Below are 20,825 nucleotides of genomic sequence, written 5' to 3' on the forward strand. Positions count from 1 at the left end.
ACCGAGGTACGTGCCCTTAGCAGGAACCGAACCTGGGACTCTCCGGTCTGCAGGCTGACGCTCTAACCACTGAGATAACCGGCCAGGGCAATAAAAACATATTTAAAAAATATTTTTTAAGTTGATTTTTAAATGTGGCAACCGTGCTCATGAGTCTATCCAGGCTTTAAGGATTTGAGTTCCTAGAAATGGCTGTAGTCCTTTTTTGTAGAGTAGCTGTAAGTAGGCTGTTGCCTTTGACACTGCACTGTGTTGGGGTGGGGTTCGTTTGGGCTGGAGTCATGCGTTAGTGTTAGCATTAGAATCTGAAGCTCTGCACATTCTTTGTGGGGACCAGAGTGCTGAGCTTAACATCAGATACCTGTGTGGTTTGGCATCTAAGGAGCTGTTAGGTATACTCGGCAGGAGTCCCGGGTCCTGCCTGCTGTGGTCTGAATGTTTGTGCCCCTCCCCACAATTCATATGTTGCAATCCTAACCCCCAAATGGGATAACATTAGGAGTTCAGGCTTTTTGGCTTATGAGGGTGGGTCTGTCATGAATGGCAGTAGTGTCCTTCTGAAGATGGTGTCACAGAGTTCCCCAGCCCTTCACCTGTGAGGGGGTGCTGCCTGTGACCCGGGAAGAGGGGGACAGGGTCCTGACCAGAACCTGACCATGCTTGTGCCTTGATCATGGACTTTCAGCCTCTAGAAATATGAGGAATAAAACCCTGTTGTTTACAAGCTGTGTGGTTGTGGTGTTAGAGCATCCCAAATGGACTAAGACCCCGCGCGGTAGGCAATGACAAAGTGCTGTCAGTGATCGAGGTTAGCACGCAGTAACCAGATGATGGGGACATGCTGAGTTTATGAAATACACATTTCTCTACTCTGGGTAGGTGTAAGGGTTGTTTGAGGTTCAGAGCTGTCCTGTGCAATCTCCCAAAAACCCAAAATAGCCGTGGTGCTTAGGAGAGCTCATCAGATTCTAGAACCTCTTTGTAGGGACCGTTAAGGAATCACAAGCCTTGGGAAACTAGTTCTTCAGCAGAAACCACCTAACAGGCCTCTCTTCAGACAGAATGTCTGTGATATTTTTAAAAAACAGCCTCCTGCCCTACTTCAAGAGCTGTTTTGATGCCACTGTAGTGGGAGCAGTCATTTCGATCACAGGAGTTCAGGTACTGTTTTTCTTTGGTTACGACCAGTCTGAAAGAATTGTTTGTGTTTGTGTTTGTTAGAGTGATAGTGATATTAAGTGCCAGAAACCGTTTAAAGGTAACAAAATGCCTGGATATAAAACTTGAGCAGTGGTGTTTCTTTGGCCTCAGATTCTCCCCTTGTCATCTTGAAAAAAGAACACACATTTCTTTTTCGCTATGCTCTGTGGTCGCTGCATAAGAAGTCAGTGACCAACCTACTCACCTGCGCAGTCTCTCTGGGCGAATAGCCGCCACCTACGCTTTCAGTGGCCATTTGGTTACTGACCTGCACTGGGGCACTGGGCCCATGGGCGGCTTTGCTCACTTGGCCCTGGGCACTGGAATAGAAGCCTGTGTCGTTATATGCTGGAATAATGGCATTACAGAATAACAGTCATAGACCATATACTGTTTCCCCAGCTACATGTGAACTCTTAGAATCAGAGGATGGGACTTGTGTCCACTTACTGATCCGTTCAGCAGGTGCTTGCCTTGGGTCTGTCATGCCATGAGCTCCATGTGTACAGACATAATGTAAAATAATATAAGTAAGTAAACAGTGGAATAACATGAGCATTTACTTTTTAAGAAGCTACTGGCTGTAACAGAAAAGCTAGGACGGGAAGGGCCGCCTGTGTGTTGCCACCAGCCCTTACCGCACCAGGTGTGCTTCCTGTCAATTGGAGAGTTGTGGGCACTCCTGGTGGGTGCAGAGCCTCGTTATTGACCAGTCCCTCATGGCATGTGAAGGATGCAGTTACTCTGCCCGTATTCTCCTTGGGAGAGGACATAGGAGGCACAGTGGGACAGAAGGGGACAGGGCTCTTTTGTGACTCATCCTGTCTTTCTTTAGCACTGCAGCCGACCTTCTGCAGAACTCCAAGCTCCCAGTAAGGACAGTCTGTGATTATAAAAAGAAAAGGAAAGAATGAGGCAAAACAGACAGAGCCACACGTCTGCCTATCGATGCTGTTACATTGATTAAATCATGTAAAAATATTCACGTCGTCTATGATACCTTGGATTGCAAAGCAATCATCTCAAGGTGACTTCTAGTGAAGAGTTCTGTAGGGTTAGTGTGTGCAAGGGCTCTCATTGATACAGTCCCAGCTGGACACAAGGAAACCAGGAAACAAAGGGGGGCCGCCCCTACTTTTTCCCCTTAACACAATACTCAAGTCTCTTGAAGAGGTGAGAGAATTGTTACTAAGTCTCCAGCGCTGTCTGGTTAAGGGAAGAGGTGAGAGAATTGTTACTAAGTCTCCAGTGCTCTTCTGGTTAAGGGGAAGAGGAGAGAGAATTATTACTATCTGGTTAAGGGGAAGAGGTGAGAGAATTGTTACTAAGTCTCCAGCGCTGTCTGGTTAAGCGGAAGAGGTGAGAGAATTGTTACTAAGTCTCCAGTGCTCTTCTGGTTAAGGGAAGAGGTGAGAGAATTGTTACTAAGTCTCCAGCACTTGTCTGGTTAAGGGGAAGAGGTGAGAGAATTGTTACTAAGTCTCCAGCACTCGTCTGGTTAAGCGGAAGAGGTGAGAGAATTGTTACTAAGTCTCCAGCGCTCGTCTGGTTAAGCGGAAGGACTGTGTGGAGCAGCGTGGTTCTGACAGGAGGGTTGGGTGTGTCCCGCTCTGGCACGATGTCCTGGTGGCTCCGTTGGTGGTGAGAACCATGGGCTTGTCTGTACTTGGCACCGGAAAAGACAGAGTCCAGAACAGACCAGATTTGCTGCAATTTCAACTTAATGTCTTGTCACTGATCAAGAATCAAATCATTCTTTTAATAAGCTCTTCTGTTTCATCAAAGGGACAGTGTAGATTAGTAAAATGCACACACACATAATTAAGTGACTTTTCATTTTATGCATCTATTATTACTCCTTTTTCTTATCAGCACAATTATCTGGTGAAGTGGAATTTCTCACTCGTTTTTTGTTTTTATCTTCATATATATAATATATATATACACACACACACATACTTAATACATATATGTAATAAAATTTGGACTACAGGCCTGTTACAACAACTAAAATTAAAAATAATGCTAACATTAGATGTTGGCAAGGATGTGGAGAAACTGAGTCATATATTGCTAGGGCAATGTAAACTGGTACAACCACTCTAGACAATAATTTGGATTTTTTTTTTTTTTAAAGAAAACATGAACATCATACAACTCAGCAATTTCACTCTTGGACATTTATCTCAAGGAAAGGAAAACTCATATTCACACAGAAACTGCTCTGTTCACCACAGCCCCACGCTGGAAGCTGCGTACATACCCTCCAATGGGTAGGTGGTTCGGCAAACTGTGACATGTTCCTTTACAGAGTATTATTCAGCAATAAGAAGAGCAAGTTGTTGACATGTAAAACAGCAGCTGGGATGTATCTCAAGGGCATTATGCTGGTGGAGAAGCCAGCCTTCCAAGGTCACATACTAGATGATCCCATGTATGTCATTGTCTCTGTCATTTTTAGCTACTGTAAGAGAAATACTGCAGACTGCATGGCTTAAACAACAAATGTTTCTTTCTTAAGGTGCTGGAGGCTGGGAATTCTAAGATCAAGAGTCCAGCAGAGCAGACCTGGGTGAGGGTCCCTGGCCGGCAGGTGCGCTCTGGCTATATCATGTCCTGTGTTCCATGACCCAGGGAGAGTGATCTGTCTTCCTCTTCCTCTGGGTCATTAACCCCGTGATGAGGGATTGAGGCCCCACTCCCAGGACTTAAATTCTGATCCTGATCACCTCCCAAAGGCCCCACCTCCAAATACCGTCGCGGTGGGGGTCAGGCTTCCAATGATGAATTTTGAAGAGACACAAACATTAGTGCATAGCAGTAATATTTTTAAGTTACAGACACGTAGATGAAAGTCAGATTGGTGGTTGCCAGGGGTCAGGGACGGCAGGGTGGGGAGTGGACTCTCAAACAGACCATGGCACAGGCCTTTGCGGTGATGGGCTGGTTTGATACCTGGCCGGGGCGGTGTTACATGATCTGCCCTTGTCAGGTTCTCGGTTTCGATGTGGTTCAAAGCTGTGTAGCTGGAACCACCGGGGAGAGGACCCCCACGTGTACAGTCTTTGCAGTTGTCTGAGACTCTTAATTATTACAAAATAAAAAGTTAAAAACTTGATGGCAGATCTTTGAGAGTGTTTTTATTCCTTGTCAGATAAGAGACATCATTGTGTCTCACATTCGTGAATCATTAGCTTTTTCACTGTTCTGTCTAGTAGAAGTAAGACTCGTTATGAAGTAAATAACATTCGTTATGTTTTATTTTTTAGTTACATTTTTAGATCTCTTGCTGACTTAAAGTGCTTAGCAGACGGGTAGCCAATTTGCTTTTTCCTGTTTCCAAGGTTTGTTAGATCAAGTGGATGGATTGTTAACAGATCCCAGTTCATTCATCAGGTGGTGATGACATACCTAAGGGTTGAGCTCTGCTCATGATGTGGACGCAGTCGTGAGCCAGATGGGGTGCTCACCCTCGCGGGGGCCCCTTGGCCTGGCAGGTGAGGCTGGGAGAAGGCGGGGCACTGAATGAGCCGAAGCCTCAGGGACGTCTTTCCGTGCCCACGTCAGGTTGGTGTCTCTAAGCAGCGTCACCTTCAGTGTGGGCAGAATATTTTGGATCTGGTGATATTTCCGGCAGGAAAATGAACATGATTTACAGTCTCTGGACCTAATACAGATTGAGAGCTGTGAATAATACTGTAGGGAAAACAAACAAACAAGAGCCGACAGTACACATCCTCATCTTCACTGCGACACCGTCACACCCGAGACATGGTGTAGTGAGACGTGCCAGTGGCCTTCCTTGTCCTGGTGAAGACCACACCGTACTGGCTCACCTGAGTCCACCTGAGCCCACCTGAGTCTGGGAGTCAGACAGAGTCCAAACTGAACTGCGGCTGTCCCCATTGCCTCCTGCGTCCATTTGTGTACACGCACGTGAACTCTGTGTGCGCCACGTGTGAGGATGAACCGTTATACACGCACGTGAACTCCGTGTGCACCTCGTGTTAGGATGAGCCGTCGTACACACTGACGAACTCCATATGTGCCACGTGTGAGGACGAGTCTTAGTACACACAAGTGAACTCTGCACCGTGTGTGAGGACGAGCTGTCGTACACGCTTGTGAACTCCATGCGTGCCACATGTGAGGACGAGCTGTCGTACATGTTTGTGAACTCCGTGTGCGCCATGTGTGAGGACGAGCTGTCGTACACACTCGTACACGCTCGTGAACTCCATGTGTGCCACATGTGAGGATGAGCCGTCGTACACGTTCGTAAACTCCAGGTGTGCCACGTGTGAGGATGAGCCGTTGTACTTGTTCGTGAACTCTGTGTGCGCCACGTGTGAGGACGAGCCGTCGTACACACTCGTACACGCTCATGAACTCTGTGTGCGCCATGTGTGAGGACGAGCCAGCCAGATAGAGCTGTTCATCGCACCAGCTCTCGGGCTCCTGGGGGGCAACACTGGGCACCCCTTGAGCATGCCCTGGGCATGTGGAGCTCCTGGGACTGTGCCAGCCACACCAGCCTCGCCGGAGCTTCCTAGAAACAGTTTCGGGGGCGGGTGACATGCTTTCCAAGAGGCCTGCGCTGGGCAGCGTGGGGAAGCATGTCGGAGCCGGTGAGGCTCGGCGGCAGCCGGCCAGGGTGCACGGCCGTTTCTCTCTCTTGGAGGCCTCCCAGGCAACCCCTGTTCCGTGGCACGGAGTGCAGCGCACTGGGGAGGCTGCTCGGCCACGGCCGGGTCACTCCCTTGTGGAATGTTTGCAAGAGCTTCCAGAATGCCTCCGTCAATCAGGCCGTCAGGCCGCGACTGCCCTGCTGCTGGGGCTTTAAACGTGAAGGTCAGCAGGGCTGGGACTGACGTGTGCGGACAGTGGGAGTGACCCTGGCCGGGAAGCGGGGGAGGCCTGACATTGTTTCTCTGCTCTCCTGGCCTGGGCTCCGGGCTTGGAGCACCCGCCATGGCGTCCCTGAGCAGGGCACGCCGCCCCGCTGTTATCCCCGAGAAGGAGGAAGTGCCCCAGACGGCCCTGAGCAGCGTCCACCAGGATAATGGCAGTGAGGACGAGCGCGCGGTGTCCAGGCTGCAGCGCAGGCACAGTGACATCAAAGTCTACAAGGAGTTCTGTGACTTCTATGCGAAATTGTGAGTGTCTCCTTCCCCGGTGTCCCTCCTGGGCCGGAGCAGGGGGTCCCAGGGCAGTGCCACAGGTTCGGCAGGTGGCTCGGCCTGTCCTGCACACGTGGCCGGAGGAAGGGCACCGGGAGGAAATGCTGCCTTCAGTCCGAGGAGTCGTCTGTCCTCAGCAGGGTCCTGATGGTGATGCCTCTGTTTCCACTGTGTGGCCAACAGGGAGTTTAGGGTCTTCATTGTTAGAATTGCAGTAGAAAATGTTTGTACTCTGAAACTGCGCACAGACCAGGGCAGGCTGGGGGACACTGAGAAGCATATGCCAGATGCTGACAGAAATACAGGGTCTTGTTATGTTTAACAGTCGGCAGTTGGAAGCCACTAACTGGGTTTCTGAGGACTGACTCCAGGGGATTGAATGAAGAGAAAAGGGTGGGGTGTGACTTGTAAATACATATGTCATGCAGTTGACCCCAAAAGTTCATCTAACTCATATTATTAAATGGGTTTTAGCGAACAGTCCATTTAAAAAAAAAAAAAAGTGCACAGGAGTGTTTAGACCAACTCATGTGAGATTGTTGACCTGATACCAAGTTGTAAGCTTGGCCTTGGCTGGTTGCTCAGTGGTTAGAGTGTTGGCCGACAGACCAAAGGGTCTTGGGTTAGATTCCCTGTCAAGGGCACGTACCTGGGTTGTATGTTCGATTCCTGGCCCTGGTCGGGTCATGCGGGAGGCAACCAGTCGAACTATCTCTCTCACATAAATGTTTCTAGTTCTCTCCCCTTCTCCCCCTTTCCTCCCTCTCTCCCTCCCTTCTACTCTATCTTAAAAAAAAAAAAAAGGAAAAATATCCTGGGGTGAGGATTAACAAAAAGAAAAAGAAAAGTTGTAAGCATAGATTTATTGTAAATCCCCAGTTTGTCATTTAAGAGGTAAGGAATATGTAACGGACCTGATCCTCTTGTTTTCGTAAATTCATTGTGTGCTGTTGCAACAGATGTCATGTATTTCACAGCTCATGAAGAGTTCTTTTTAAGCGTAATTGGGCAATTATAATTACCCTGTAACTAAAATGTTTGGAGAATTCTCAAGATGCTTTTTGGATTTGTACACTGTTTGCATTTTAATGCCAGAAAATTTGTTTCACCCATTTTCAAACTAGTTTATTTAACTTCAATGTAAACGGTAGATAGCAGCAATTTTCAACCTTCTCCGTCTCATGGCACACAGACTAATTACTAAAATTCCGCAGCACACCAAAAAATACATGTTTTGCTAATCTGACCAAAAAAAAAATAGGTATAATTTTGATTCATTCACACCAGACAGCTGTTGTTGTGTTGGCTGTTGTCATTTTTTTTTTTTTAATCCTCACCGAGGATATTTTTCCATTGATATTCAGATAGAGTGGGAAGGAAGGAGGGAGGGAAAGAGGGAGGGAGGGAAACATCCATGGGAGAGAGACCCCATCGATTGGTTGCCTCCCACACGAGCCCAACCAGGGCCAGGGATCAAATCACAACTGAGGTACATGCCCTTGACTGGAATTGAACGCTCGACTCTCTGGTCTATGGGCCGTCGCTCTAACTGCTGAGCCAAATTGGCAAAGGCTCTTGTCATTATTTTTATTTGACAATCTAAGGGAGAAAAGATCAGTGTCCCTGACTAAATAGTCAGGTGTTGCATGTTTTAAAACTTCTTTTGGCAACCAGTTGCCAAAATTGCTGGTCTATAGTAATGATCAAGGTCAATGATAAACATTTTGAACTTGTGACCCCTGAGGTCACCAAAGAGCTTCTGTTTTATCAATATTTACTGTGTCAGAAAATAAAATGAGAAAATTCTGAGTATGTGTTAGTTCATAAAGTAACAAGCTCAGCCCTGGCCAGCTTGGCTCAGTGGCTGGGCCTCACCCTGGGCACCGAGATGCTCCATTCGGCCCAGGTCAGGGCACACGCCCAGGTGAGGCCGAATCTGCCATCGGTGCTGCTCTCCCAGCCGTGTTTCTCTCCCTCTGGCTCTAAAAGATCTTAAAAGAATATTAACAGTCTCATTAAGCAATAATATTAATAAACATCAATGTTAATTTTTTAATGAAAAGTAAGTGTTTCTGCCCTGGCCGGTTTGGCTTAGCGGTTAGAGCATCGGCCTGCGGTCCGGAGAGACCCGGGTTCGGTTCCTGCTAGGGGCACGTACTTCGGTTGCAGTTTGTCCCCGGCCCTGGTTGGTCATGCGGGTGGCAGCCACTCGATGTGTCCCTTTCACATCGATGTTTCTCTCTCTCTCTCTTCCTCTCTTTCCCTCCCACTCTATCTGTACAAAAAATGGAAAAATGTCCTCAGGTGAGGATTAAAAAAAAAAAAAAAAGTAAGTGTTTCTAAGACAACAAATGGTTGGTGGGGAGTATAGCATTGTGTTACATTTTTAAAATCTCCTTATCCTTTGTCTTAATAAAAGACAGTTTCTCACAGCCCGGCCGGTGTGGCGCAGTGGATGGAGCGCCGCCCATGGACTGGGAGGTCCCGGTTTGATTCCCAGTCAGGGCACATGCCCAAGTTGCGGGCTCGATCCCCAGTTGGGGGTGTGCAGGAGGCAGCCGATTGATGTTTCTCTCTCTTTAAAAAAATTAATTTAAAAAATTGCTGTGGCTGTTTGGTTCAGTGGTTGGAGCATCAGCCCTCAGACCAAAGAGTTGTGGGTTCGATTCCTGGCAAGAGCACATACCTTGGTTGTGGTTCGGTCCCTAGCCCTGGTTGGGTCGTGCAGGAGGCAACCAGTCGACGTGGCTCTACCACATCAATGTTTCTCTCTTCCTCCCTCTCTCTCTGTCTCTCTCTCCTCCTCCTCCTCCCACTCTGACTGAAGATAAGTGGAAAAAGTATCCTTGGGTGAGGATTAAATTTATGTGTGTGTGTGTGTAATAGTTTCTCATAACTGCTTCTGCGTTCATCCTATTGTAATGCCTTCCTATAGATCAAGTCTATAAGAAAGTATGGACTTCCAGAGAGAAGTCAGAAAAGGGAGGACCTTTTGAACCTCTGAAAGGGTCACAGTGGCCCCTGAATTTTGAGAACCACTGATCTAGGTAATAATGAGTCATGACACTCCAGGATGGTCTTATTTTCTAGTTCTTTTGGAGTTCCATTAAAATCATTGGGGATTTAGTGAATTTTTTTTTAATTACTCACTCGAGGATATTTTTCCATTTATCTTGAGGTAGAGTGGGAGGGAGGGAAAGAGACAGAGAGAAACATCCACTGGTTGCCTCCCACATGACCCAACCAGGGCCAGGGACCAACCGCAACCAAGGCACGTGCCCTTGACCGGAATCAAACCCTTGACTCCTTGGTCCACGGGCTGATGCTCTAACCAACCACTGAGCCGAACTGGCCAGAGGAAACTTGATGAATCTTTAGTGTTTTTAATGAACAATAATGCATTTCCTGGTTTCCAAAGTGGTGTTATATACTTTTTCTTGTTTCATCCTCAGAACAGTACTGAGGATTACCAGGGCGGGCATGGGCTTACCACCCCTCATCAGGGGCACCCATGGAGGTTGGTCAGGAGCTGGGGGAGCTCAGACCTCCCAGAGCTTTGCTATCACTTCATGGTTCATCTGGCTTACCACACAGCCGGTGAAGAGGGCATTTTACAGATTTGTTTTTCTAGAACAGTGATTTTGAAAATTACTCTGAATGTGAGATGTGGGCAAAGTTTGCCAAACAGTGAATCTGCCTCCCTCCCTCCCTGCCTCCCTCCCTCCCTGCCTTCCTCCCTGCCTCCCTCCCTCCCTGCCTTCCTCCCTGCCTTCCTTCCTCCCTGCCTTCCTCCCTGCCTCCCTCCCTGCCTTCCTCCCTGCCTTCCTTCCTCCCTGCCTCCCTGCCTTCCTCCCTGCCTCCCTCCCTGCCTCCCTGTCTCCTTCCCTGCCTCCCTGCCTCCCTCCCTGTCTCCCTCCCTGTCTCCCTCCCTCCCTCCCTCCCTCCCTGACTCCCTCCCTTCCTGCCTCCCTCCCTCCCTGCCTGCCTCCCTGCCTGCCTCCCTCCCTTCCTCTCTCCCTTCCTCCCTTCTCCCATTCTCTGTTAGGGGGTGGGGTGATGTTTCCACTTTACATTTAAGCCTGTTGAGTAAAATTGAGTGTGATTGGTATGTGGGGAGAAACAGAAGTTATGGCAAAGCTACAAAGTAGGCATACTGTTCTTTGGAACACTTCAGGGGAAAGGTGGAGTGGCCCTCTGTGGGGTGGGGTCCAGGTGAGACAAGGTATGTGTGAAGACTTTGCTGAGGAAACGGCCAAATGTAGACACTGGTCTGACAAAGCAGTTCGTCTTTCTGTGAAAGGGACTCTGCTCCCCACCTGTGCGCAGGGTGGTGAGGGTGTCCGGGAACAGGGCAGGAACTTCATGGGGTGAAGTGAAGGACTGTGAGGCGGGGAGAAGCTGCACCGGGGACCAGACATGCAGGGGCAGCCTGTGCGCTGAGTGGGCCTCTGAACCTCCACTTCCAAGTGCAAAGGGGCTTCGCCAGCGGCTGTCCTGCCTGGAGGACCCTGTCCACTCGGAGACCTGTCGGACAAACAGTTCTGTGTGTGACACTTAGGGGACCCTTAGAGAAGAACTGTTACGTGATTACATGCCTTGTTCTGTGCTCCTCCTGCCAACTGCTTGGTGAGGTGGGACTTGGGACCGCGTACTGAGGGCCCCTGTGTGCCGGGGAGGGGACTGCTGCCGCAGTGACCAGGGATGGCTGTCACCATCCCACCTGGCTTTCCTTTCCTCGTCTGCGGGTCTGGTGGCATCCCTGTCACGTCCTCCCCAGTGTTGAAAGGAGTGTTGTTGTCTGAGCGATTTGATGAGCAGGGACCCGGATCCTAGTCCTGTCTCTTCCTTTAGCTCCTGAGCTTTGTGGGCTGGGCTGGTCGCGCCCTCTGCCGGTCAGCTCAGCCCACAGGACCGGCCATCCGGACGGGGTCGCTCAGCAGCTGACCGGGTAACCCTGTTGGTGACGCTTGGTCGATGTGAACTTTACATTCTGCTCTCAGAAGGGGAGACAGGCTGAGGTGTGACCTGTGGGTGTTGTGGTTCCACTGTGTACGGAGCTGTAAACTCCAGCTGCAGGGGCAGCTCTGCCTTTCAGATCTGTCCGTGGGGCCTGCCTGTTGCGGGCGGTCACGCCTGCTGTGTTTATCAAGAGGAATGTCAGAATGTTCCGGAAACACAGGGTCCCCGCGGGAGGCCCTCTGAGGACCTACGATGCCAGGGCCAAGGGTTCAAGCACGTTGAGTTGAGCACTCAGCACACAAGCTCGCAATCGGGTGCATCGATGCCGTGTGGCTCTGTGATCCGATGCAGTGTGCTCGTTGGTTCTGCTTTCTGTCCTGAGTCTAAGCAGAGGCTCACCTGTGACTCCCTGTCCTCTGTTACAGCAACATGGCCAACGCCCTGGCCAATGCCGCCTGCGAGCGCTGCAAGGGGGGCTTCGCGCCCGCGGAGAAGATCGTGAACAGCAACGGGGAGCTGTACCACGAGCCCTGCTTCGTGTGCGCCCAGTGCTTCCAGCAGTTTCCCGAGGGCCTCTTCTACGAGGTTGGTGGCCTGGGGGGCGTGGGCTCCCTCCTCCCGCCCTCCCCTCTGCTCCCCGCCTCGCTCTGCCCCTTCCCCTGCCCCTTCCCTCCCTGTCCTCTTCCCTGCTCCCTGCCCTCCCCACTTGCCCCCTCCGCTCCCTCCCCTCCCTCAGCTCCCTGCTCCGCTGCCCGGCTTTCTGGAGGCAGCAGGCAGCTCTGTCCCTTTGAATGCTGACGTGGAAGACGGTACTGCAGTGCCCACAGGGCCAGGCACTAGGTGTCTGCCAGGTTGGTGAGGGCTTGGATGCGCAATGTCTGACAGGCCCGCCAGTCACGCCCTTCATTCCACCTCCGGCTCAGGGTGCCCCAGGTTTCAGGGTGCCCCAGGGTACTGTGCCCCAGCCTCTCAGACCGGAGCTGCAGCTCGGCGGGCAGCGTGCTTTCAGAAACAGCCTGTTTCTCCAGCTTCTCCACTCAGGGTCCACTGCTTGCCTCTCACACCTGCCTGATGCCACCTGGGCGCCTTCCTCCTCCTCAGGGACTCGGGGACCCTCTCTGGAGGGGGTCTTACTGCTCCGGCACCTCGGCAGCCAGTGGGACCTCCGTGCGCTCTCTTCTGAAGAGGACCTTGCTTGGAAAGGGATGCTTTGGGGGCCCCAGTCCCCATCTGGCTTCTCTTTGTCTTGTGTTCTTGTCCACATGCTTGTTCTTCTTGACACTCTGGTGCCCCATGTGGTCTGCACTTTCTGTCTCTACTCTCACCGCGATGGGAACCCCTGCGCACCGGGCCTGTCGCTCCGGGGCTGGGCTGGGAGGCTGACCTGTGTCTTGGTGAGATGAGGGCTGTGTGTGTGATCAGCTGGATAGTTTACGTGGACCACTCCCTCCCTCGTGTCTGTACACACGTGTTCTTCAGTTTCGCTACGTGGTGACACACACGGGATCACGTCAGAGCCGGAGGTGACGCATGTTTGAATTTCTGTCTCACACACCAGTCCTGAGGAAGGAGAGGTCTTGTTAACTGTCATCAGTAAGCTGATTGTGACTCAGACAGCATTTCCCCCTGAAACAGTGCCTCGTGGGAGCGGGGTTCCCAGGCCAGCCGGCAGAAAGCTGTGTATCCGTGTGTCATGGGTACACGACACCGTGCGAGGTGACTGCACTCCCGGAAATGCAGTTTTATTCCCTGGGACACCTTTGAGCTCCCACTGTGGCCCAGAAACATACTTACTACGAAGAAAACACCGGCCGTCGGAACAGGACTTCTCTTCTTCTAGTTCTCCCTGACTCCTCTCCTGGGCAGCAGACTCTTTTCTCTCAAGGGTGATGGCTTTTGCATGAGACAGCAAGTGACAGTTGGGGGTGGGACCTGAGCAGAAAAGACCCAGCCCCCAGCAGATGGAGGGAAAAGTCAGGAGAGGAGCTGGTGTAGGGGGTCCTGGTTAGAGAACCCTGAGTTTGTGAGTGGAGATGCTACTGGTAAGGAGGAGGGTGGCAACTAGATTCAAGAAGCAAAGGAGCGCCCTGGCCAGTTTGGCTCAGCGGTTAGAGCGTCGGCCTGCGGTCCGGAGAGACCCGGGTTCGGTTCCCGCTAAGGGCACGTACTTCGGTTGCAGTTTGTCCCCGGCCCTGGTTGGTCGTGCGGGTGGCAGCCACTCGATGTGTCCCTTCACGTCGATGTTTCTCTCTCCCTCCCTCCCACTCTATCCGTACAAAAAATGGAAAAAATATCCTCGGGTGAGGATTAAAAAAAAAAAAAAAAAAGAAGAAGCAAAGGAGCCCTGGCTGGTCTGGCTCAGCCGTTAGAGTGTCGGCCCGCGGACCAGAGAGTCCCGGGTTCGGTTCCTGCTAAGGGAACTTACCTTGGTTGCAGTTTGTCCCGACCCCGGTTGGGGTCCTGTGGGTGGCAACCAGTTGATGTGTCTCTTTCACATCGATGTTTCTCTCTCTTCCTCCCTCTCTCCCTCCCGCTCTATCTGAAGATAAATGCAAAAATGTCCTCGGGTGAGGATAAAAAAAAAAATGAAGCAAAGGAAATCTCCCTGGCCAGGTAACTCGGTGGGTTAGAGCGTCCTCCCGAGACACCGAGGTTGCAGATTGGACCCCTGGTCAGGACACATACAAAAATCAACCAGTGACTCGACCAGTGAATGAAATGTATAAATACATGGAACAATAAATCCATGTTTCTCTCTCTCTCTCTAATCAGTCAATAAATTTTTTTAAAAAAGAAGAAGAAAAGGAAGTCATTAGAGGCTGAGGCTGAGGCAGGGAAGAGAAAGGCAGTGTGTGGGGGGGGCGATACCCCATCTGTGTAGAAAGACCTGCTTCTGCAGGGTGGGCAGAGCATGCTCAGCTTCCGAGGAGGCACACGGGAGGTGGTCAGGACTAAAGGAAGGAGGTGGGACCCCAGAGCACGTTAAGAGAACCCTAAGAATCAGCCTCTGAGTGAGCATCAGTCTTCCTCCTGTGTAAACCCCTTATCCCTGCCTTTGTTTTCCACGAGGCCCCAGGAGGTTGAAACGTCCTTGATAACAGCAGATGTGAGGCCAGTGGAATCAGCATCTGGTGTGGTCTCCCAACGTGCGGTATTCTTTCCTTTCTGTCTCCCATTCAGGTCTGGGTGTTGTTGACATGGATAGTTAGGGCCGAGGCCTCGGAAGAGATTCCCGAGGAGAGGACAGAAGGACAAAGAGAAAGGCAGGCTCTGGATTTCTGCAGCGTTTTTCTTATTTCCGTGGTCTGCTGTTTCCTCCCTGCCTGTTCCTTTTCTCTAGGCTGTCTGTTTGCTTCTGTTTTGGAATTAATAACATGGTCAAGCACAGTCCCCTCGGCTCCTGGTGCCCTGGCAGGGTCCTGCAGCGCCGACCACTTGTGCTGGTCAGAGGCCAGGCTTGGCCAGAGCCTTTGTGCAGCGGGACAGAGCCCATCCTGCTACCCCTCACGCCTACGCCCGGGCTTGGCTGATGGTGCCCCGGAAGCCACCAGCACCCACATCCAGTCTGTGATGTGCTGTTGTCCAGCTTAAGCCCCCTGGGGTCCTCAGAAAGGTTACTCTTTTAGCTGCATTTATCAGCAGAACCCCTTGTTCAGCCCATTTCTACTAGGCAAACAATGTTGGAGAAGCTGTGCAGGACTTCCAAGAAAGGATACGCTTCTCTCTGTGTCAGCAATACACTGTTTCACAGACAAGGAAGCGCAGAAACAGTAAGAAAACATGCCCCGTATGGAGACTGCACAAGAGACCCACCTCGGAACGGACTGAAATCAAAGGGATAGAAAAAATATTTCGGCCCTGGCCAGTTTGGCTCAGCGGTTAGAGCGTCGGCCTGCGGTCCAGAGAGACCTGGGTTCGGTTCCCGCTAAGGGCATGTACCTCGGTTGCAGTTTGTCCCCGGCCCTGGTTGGTCGTGCGGGTGGCAGCCACTCGATGTGTCCCTTCACATCGATGTTTCTCTCTCTCTCTCTCTCCCTCCCACTCTGTCTAAACAAAAAAGTGGAAGAATGTCCTTGGGTGAGGATTAAAATATATATATATATTTCATGCAAATGGAAACCAAAAAGAATGCTGGGGTTGTGACACTGACATTGGACACAGTGGACCTGGAAACTAAGGCTGTGACGAGACAGGACACTGCATAGTGATCCAGGATCGACTCAACGAGGACGTACCTGTTGGGAACATCTGTGCACCAGCACTGAATCTGTGAAGCAGATCCGGGTGACAGAAGGGGACAGAGCGCCAGTCATACTCACGGCAGGGATTTGAACACCCCACTGACATCAGTGGGTAGGGCTTCCCGAAAACAAATCAGTGAGGACACAACATCCTTAAATATACTTTAAATAGTAATGATTATAATAATAACTATCATTATTATTATCTTAATAAATATTGCTCTAGCCCTGGCCAGTGTGCTCGGGGTGATGACAACAACGATGTGAGCATGTTAGAACGACTCTTGTCACCTTCCAGCACTGTCCCCACCCAGAGCCCAGGAGCCGTTGCCCAGCGGCGTGCGTGCCTCCCCGGTGGGGCTCACCTGCGGGCGGTGGTTCCCATCACTTCACCTGCCTGAAATGCGCTGCTTTACGGTGCATCAGTGCCCTGTTGGTTTTATAAGCGGTGTGAACTATATTAATGTCCCTATTTCTGAAATAATCACCTGTGACCCGTTAGGAGCCAAGCACCATGCTAGGTGTTTTACAAGCTGTTGTTCCTACTCTTTTTCCTCCATCTAGCTCTCCCATGGACCCTGCACATGAGGCATTTGTGTCCACGTGTGGCCCGAGGCTCGCACATGCGAGTGGGCAGTGAGGACTCCCCGCAGGCTGTCACCTCAGGCTTTCGTGTGCCCACTGTTTTCCTCTGTTAGGTGCCCGGCTCTCACTGGAACGGAAATAGTTTCATAGGAATTTTTTTTTCAATTTTTTTTTTTCTTTATTGATTTTAGAGAGAGAGGAAGTGAGAGGGAGAGAGTGTAACATCAATGAGAGAGGACGTCCACTGGCCGCCTCCTCCATGTCTCCACTGGGGATCGGGCGCACAACCTGGGCATGTACATCCCGGGAATCAGACCGGCGACCTCTTGGTGCAGGGTCGATGCTCAACCCCTGAGCCACACCAGCCAGACTGTATATATATTTTAAATATTTTTTTATTTTCCTGGCCCTTTGTGTCAGTGGTTAGAGCATCAGCTCATGGACCAATAGGTGTAGCGGGTTCGATTTCCGGTCAAGGGCATGTGCCTGGCTTGCAAGTTCGATCCCCAGCCCCAGCCAGGGTCGTATGTGAGGCAGCCCATTGATGTGTCTTTCTCACATTGATGTTTCTCTCTCTGTCTCCCTCTCTCCCTTTCATTCTATCTAAAAAATTAATGGAAAAATGTCCTCACATAAATTGATTTTGAGGGAGAGGGAGAGGGAGACAGAGAAGCATTGATGTGACAGAAACATCAGTCGGCTCCCACCTGTACACCCCCTCGGGGGACCAAGCCTGCACCCCGGGCGTGTGCCTGACTGGGAAGGGAACGGTGACCTCTTGGTGCACCATTCGATGCTCCGGCGCTGAGCCACACTGGCCGGGCTGGGGAGGATGCTGTGTGTCATCTGGATGGTGCTGTTCCATGTGGGGCACCATTGCTAGAGGCCCTGCACCGATGTTCTGGGAGGAAGCTTACACTCCGTGGCATGCTGTGTCCTCTTCCAGGAGTGAGTAGTTTCCAAGTGAATTGGGTAGAACTTGATGACAGCTTCTGCAGGTCTCGTCCTTGATTTCAGAGCAGGAAAACAGAGGTGCAGCGTGTGAGTCACACCTGATCCGTGACCTGGGGTTTGGTGGTGTGTCCACCAGCGCTGGTTTGCAGAAGTGAGCCATGTTTCAGTTACCGCAGTACACGGGAAGAAGTAGTTGTGAAACGGCCAACTCGCTGGCGGCAGGAGGCCCGTTACCTGCCATCGCCAGGCCCGGTGCCATTCCATCCGACACCCCAGCACCAACCAGATGTGGCCACGGGGTGGTTCCTGAGTCAGCTGACAGCTAGGCTATCTCCAGTGAAAGGAGTATCTTAATTTCCCCCGAAGAAAATACTCTTGGAAGTGAAGTGAACCACTACCGAGGGACGTGCTTGCACAGGTTACAGACGGGGCCTGGTGTGCCGCCCTCAGGCCAGCGTGGTGCACCTGTGCGGCTGGGTTTGAGGCGGATACTTGACTCCTTCTCTCTCCTTAGTTCGAATATCCCACATGAACCCCTTTTCCTGTCATAGAATGAGTAACAGAAAGGACATTCATGGGGAGAGATTGAGGGAAAGGTGTTTTACATGATAGGTCTTCACTCATTGCCTTCTGCTGAGTCACGATGACTCGGGAAACCTGAGAAGGGAAGGTGGGTCATTGAGAGGAAATGGTCCAGCAGAGCACGGCGCTGACCTGCTGCCCACTCGCTCCCGGACCTCTGGCACCAGCGCAGATGCCGAAGGTTTGCGGCGCTGGCGCTGGACTTGAAATGGGACCGTTTGTGAGGTTCCTGATGCTGAGCATCTGTGAGGCGGCAGCATCCCCCAGAGAGGCCTCCAGGACTCCAGCCGTCAGGGCAGGCAGGGCTCTGGCCAGGGCCCCCCACCACCACCCTGCGCCCCGCAGTGGGGACTTGGGCCCTGCTTCAACACTGCCAATTTGGAGCATTGATATCTTCACAGGCTTTTCGTATTTCGTATTTTAAACCAATTCAGAGTTGTAACATGATTACCTGGAAAGCTAACATTTATGGAAGTTTGATTCTTCTAAATTTATGATTTGTGAATTTTCTTCTTTCTCTCTCTCTCTCTCTGTCTCTGTCTCTCTGTCTCTTTTTCTGTTTTGTTTTGTTAATCTTCACGTGAGGCTGCGTTTCCACTGCTTTTTAGATAGAGTGGAGGGAGGGAGAGAGAGGAACATCGATGTGAGAGGGACACATGAGTTAGGTGCTTCCCGCATGACCCCCACCAGTGCCAGGGTTGAACCTGCAACCCAGGTACGTGCCCTTGACCAGGAATCAGACTTGAGACCCTTTGGCTGCGGGCTGGTGCTCACACTGAACCGCTGAGCCAAACCGGCCAGGGCTGATTGCTGACTTTTCTTCCCTTTACATCCTGTGGTTTTACTGGGATTACCTTCTGCCCGTAATGGTGTCTGTTTCTCACACCGCAGAGCAGGGCAGCTCGTGACGGTAGAAGACCCTCTGCTCTTGCAGTTGTCCTTGTAGGTCAGCACACCCCGATCCCACGTGTTCTCGGGGTTTCAAGGAACCCCACTTCTGGATTCTTCTTTCTGACATTGACTTGCCTGATAGTGTGTTTGTGTCCATCATAGTAGTTCTTCCCCTTCACAGAGGTAGGACTCTGGAGTCTCCCTGGGGTGGACCGCTCCCCAGGTGGGGTGACCGCTTCCCGGGTGGACTGCTCCCCAGTGGACTGCTCCAGGGTGGGGGGACTGCTCCAGGGTGGGGGGCTGCTCCAGGGTGGGGGGACTGCTCCCCGGGTGGGCGACTGCTCCCCAGGAGGACTGCTCCAGTGCACCGACCTGAGAGGACTCGTCCAGGGTCCTCACATCCGTACGCGTCAGGTCTTGCCTGGCGTCCTGAAAAGGTTGAAGCGTGGCTTCGGGAGCTGTGGGGGATGTCCTGTGCTCAGACATGCGATGGGCTTGGAGTTGTGGGGAGTGGGCACAGCTTTCCGTTCAGACTTCGCCTTTTCCTTCCCTGATTTCAAAGAACATTCTTTTAAAGAGAAGGTTCGGGAAAGCACAGAGCAGTGGTGAGGAGTTGTGAGCACGAGTGTGTGTTAAGGGCCCAAACAGGGCAGGGTTTTGCCTCTCGGGGCCGCGGGGCTGGCAGCAGGTCGGCCAGGCATCGGGTCCGTGGCCGGGCCTCTCACCTCCTGTGACGTGTTGTCCCCTTGAGTCATATCTTAAAGGACCTACTCAAGCTACAGCCAATCCTAATGTCTTGTACATTCTGATGACAAAAGCAGTGTGTATGCTAACCGCCAGACCTCATCTGCTTTAAGATAGATACATGCCTTTCTTTGATTAAATACAGAGTAAAAGTTGATCAGTACTTTTTTTCCTGGTGAGCTTTGTTTTAATGGGTCTCAAAATTCTTTTTTTTTTTTTTCTCCTCACCCGAGGACATTTTTTGCATTTGTCTTGAGATAGAGCGGAAGGGAGAGAGGGAGAAACATTGATGTGAGAGAGACACATTGACTGGTCGCCACCCACACAACCCCAACCTGGGCCAGGGACAAACTGCAACCAAGGTAAATGCCCTTAGCGGGAACCGAACCCGGGACTCTCCGGTCTGTGGGCCAATGCTCTAACCGCTGAGCTATACCGGCCAGGGCTGGGTCTCGAAATTCTGTGGCAGATTTTTGGTCAAGTTGTTTCCATTACAAAGTACTATTTTAAAAACTAGTAACTTAAAACTGCCACACCCTGAGAAAAAAAACAAATGGTCCACTTTCTCTGTTCCTGCTGAAGGCCTTACGGTGCATTGTAGTCACCAACCCGTCTTGTTACTAGACTAGGTGGCCGGTGGGGACCCAGGTTCTAGACCGTCCTTCCAGCACTAAGACTGGGGGGCAGGGAAGAGTTTGCTTTTTAACTAAAGTAATAGGGTTATTTCTGAGTTTTTATATTGATTTCTAAATGACTAACGTTTAAACATCAGATTTCTTTCTATGTACATACTATATATTTTTTAAAGGAACATGTCACTTCATTAACAACTTCTACTTTGGGTTACACGTTACAATATATCACATTATGACAGAGTAATAGCTTGTTGATTTATTATCTTCTATTTATAACTTTTAATTATAGATCCACTAAATGTGTTCGAGTTTACTCATTTGAATTTTACAATGAAATTAGACTGTTTCTGGCTCACGTCAATCGCTTTGGCTTGTTTGCCCACCGTTGAGGATAGTGTCAATAAATCGGATGATAAATCTGCAGATAGTCGGGAAATTGAGGTGACAACTGATACGTTTTTAAAAGTGGATTTTGTTAAAGAGCATGTGATTTTTAACATATAACTTGTAAGGAGCTCAAAGAGTCCAAAGGAAGACATATAATTCCCACAACTTTTTTTTTTTAATCCTTGCCTGAGGATATTTTTCCATTGATTTTTAGAGAGATTGGAAGGAAGGAGGGAGAGAGAGAAACATCCATATGAGAGAGCCACATCGATTTGTTGCCTCTTGCACAACCCATCCAGAGCCAGGGATGAACCGGCAACCCAGGTACATACCCTTGACTGGGAACCGAACCCAAGACCCTTCAGTGCATGGGCCGACGCTCTAAGTGCTGAGTCAAACTGGTCAGGGCTAATTCCCAAAACATTTTTATGTAAAAAGAACACCGAAATAGAAGGTTAATCTAGAAT

At 50.7% G+C, this 20,825-nt stretch overlaps 1 protein-coding gene across 8 annotated transcripts in view; it reads left to right on the forward strand.

The window, feature by feature from the left end:
• The window catches only part of LIMS1 (LIM zinc finger domain containing 1), a 97,560-nt gene that overhangs the window by 64,740 nt on the left and 11,995 nt on the right, over positions 1–20,825 (forward strand). For 4 of the 8 annotated variants that reach the window (XM_036257032.1, XM_036257031.1, XM_036257029.1 and 1 more), the window contains one exon: positions 11,765–11,924. In XM_036257032.1, coding sequence (XP_036112925.1) covers positions 11,769–11,924 — 156 coding nt within the window. In that variant the 5' untranslated portion in view covers positions 11,765–11,768. Of the gene's footprint in view, positions 1–3,721; positions 3,794–4,544; positions 6,357–11,764; positions 11,925–20,825 lie in introns of those variants that run through there. The other 4 variants (XM_036257034.1, XM_036257033.1, XM_036257027.1 and 1 more) reach the window with 3 other exon arrangements.

This window comes from Molossus molossus, unplaced genomic scaffold (assembly GCF_014108415.1).
Source record: "Molossus molossus isolate mMolMol1 unplaced genomic scaffold, mMolMol1.p scaffold_m16_p_12, whole genome shotgun sequence".
Lineage (NCBI taxonomy): Eukaryota > Metazoa > Chordata > Mammalia > Chiroptera > Molossidae > Molossus > Molossus molossus.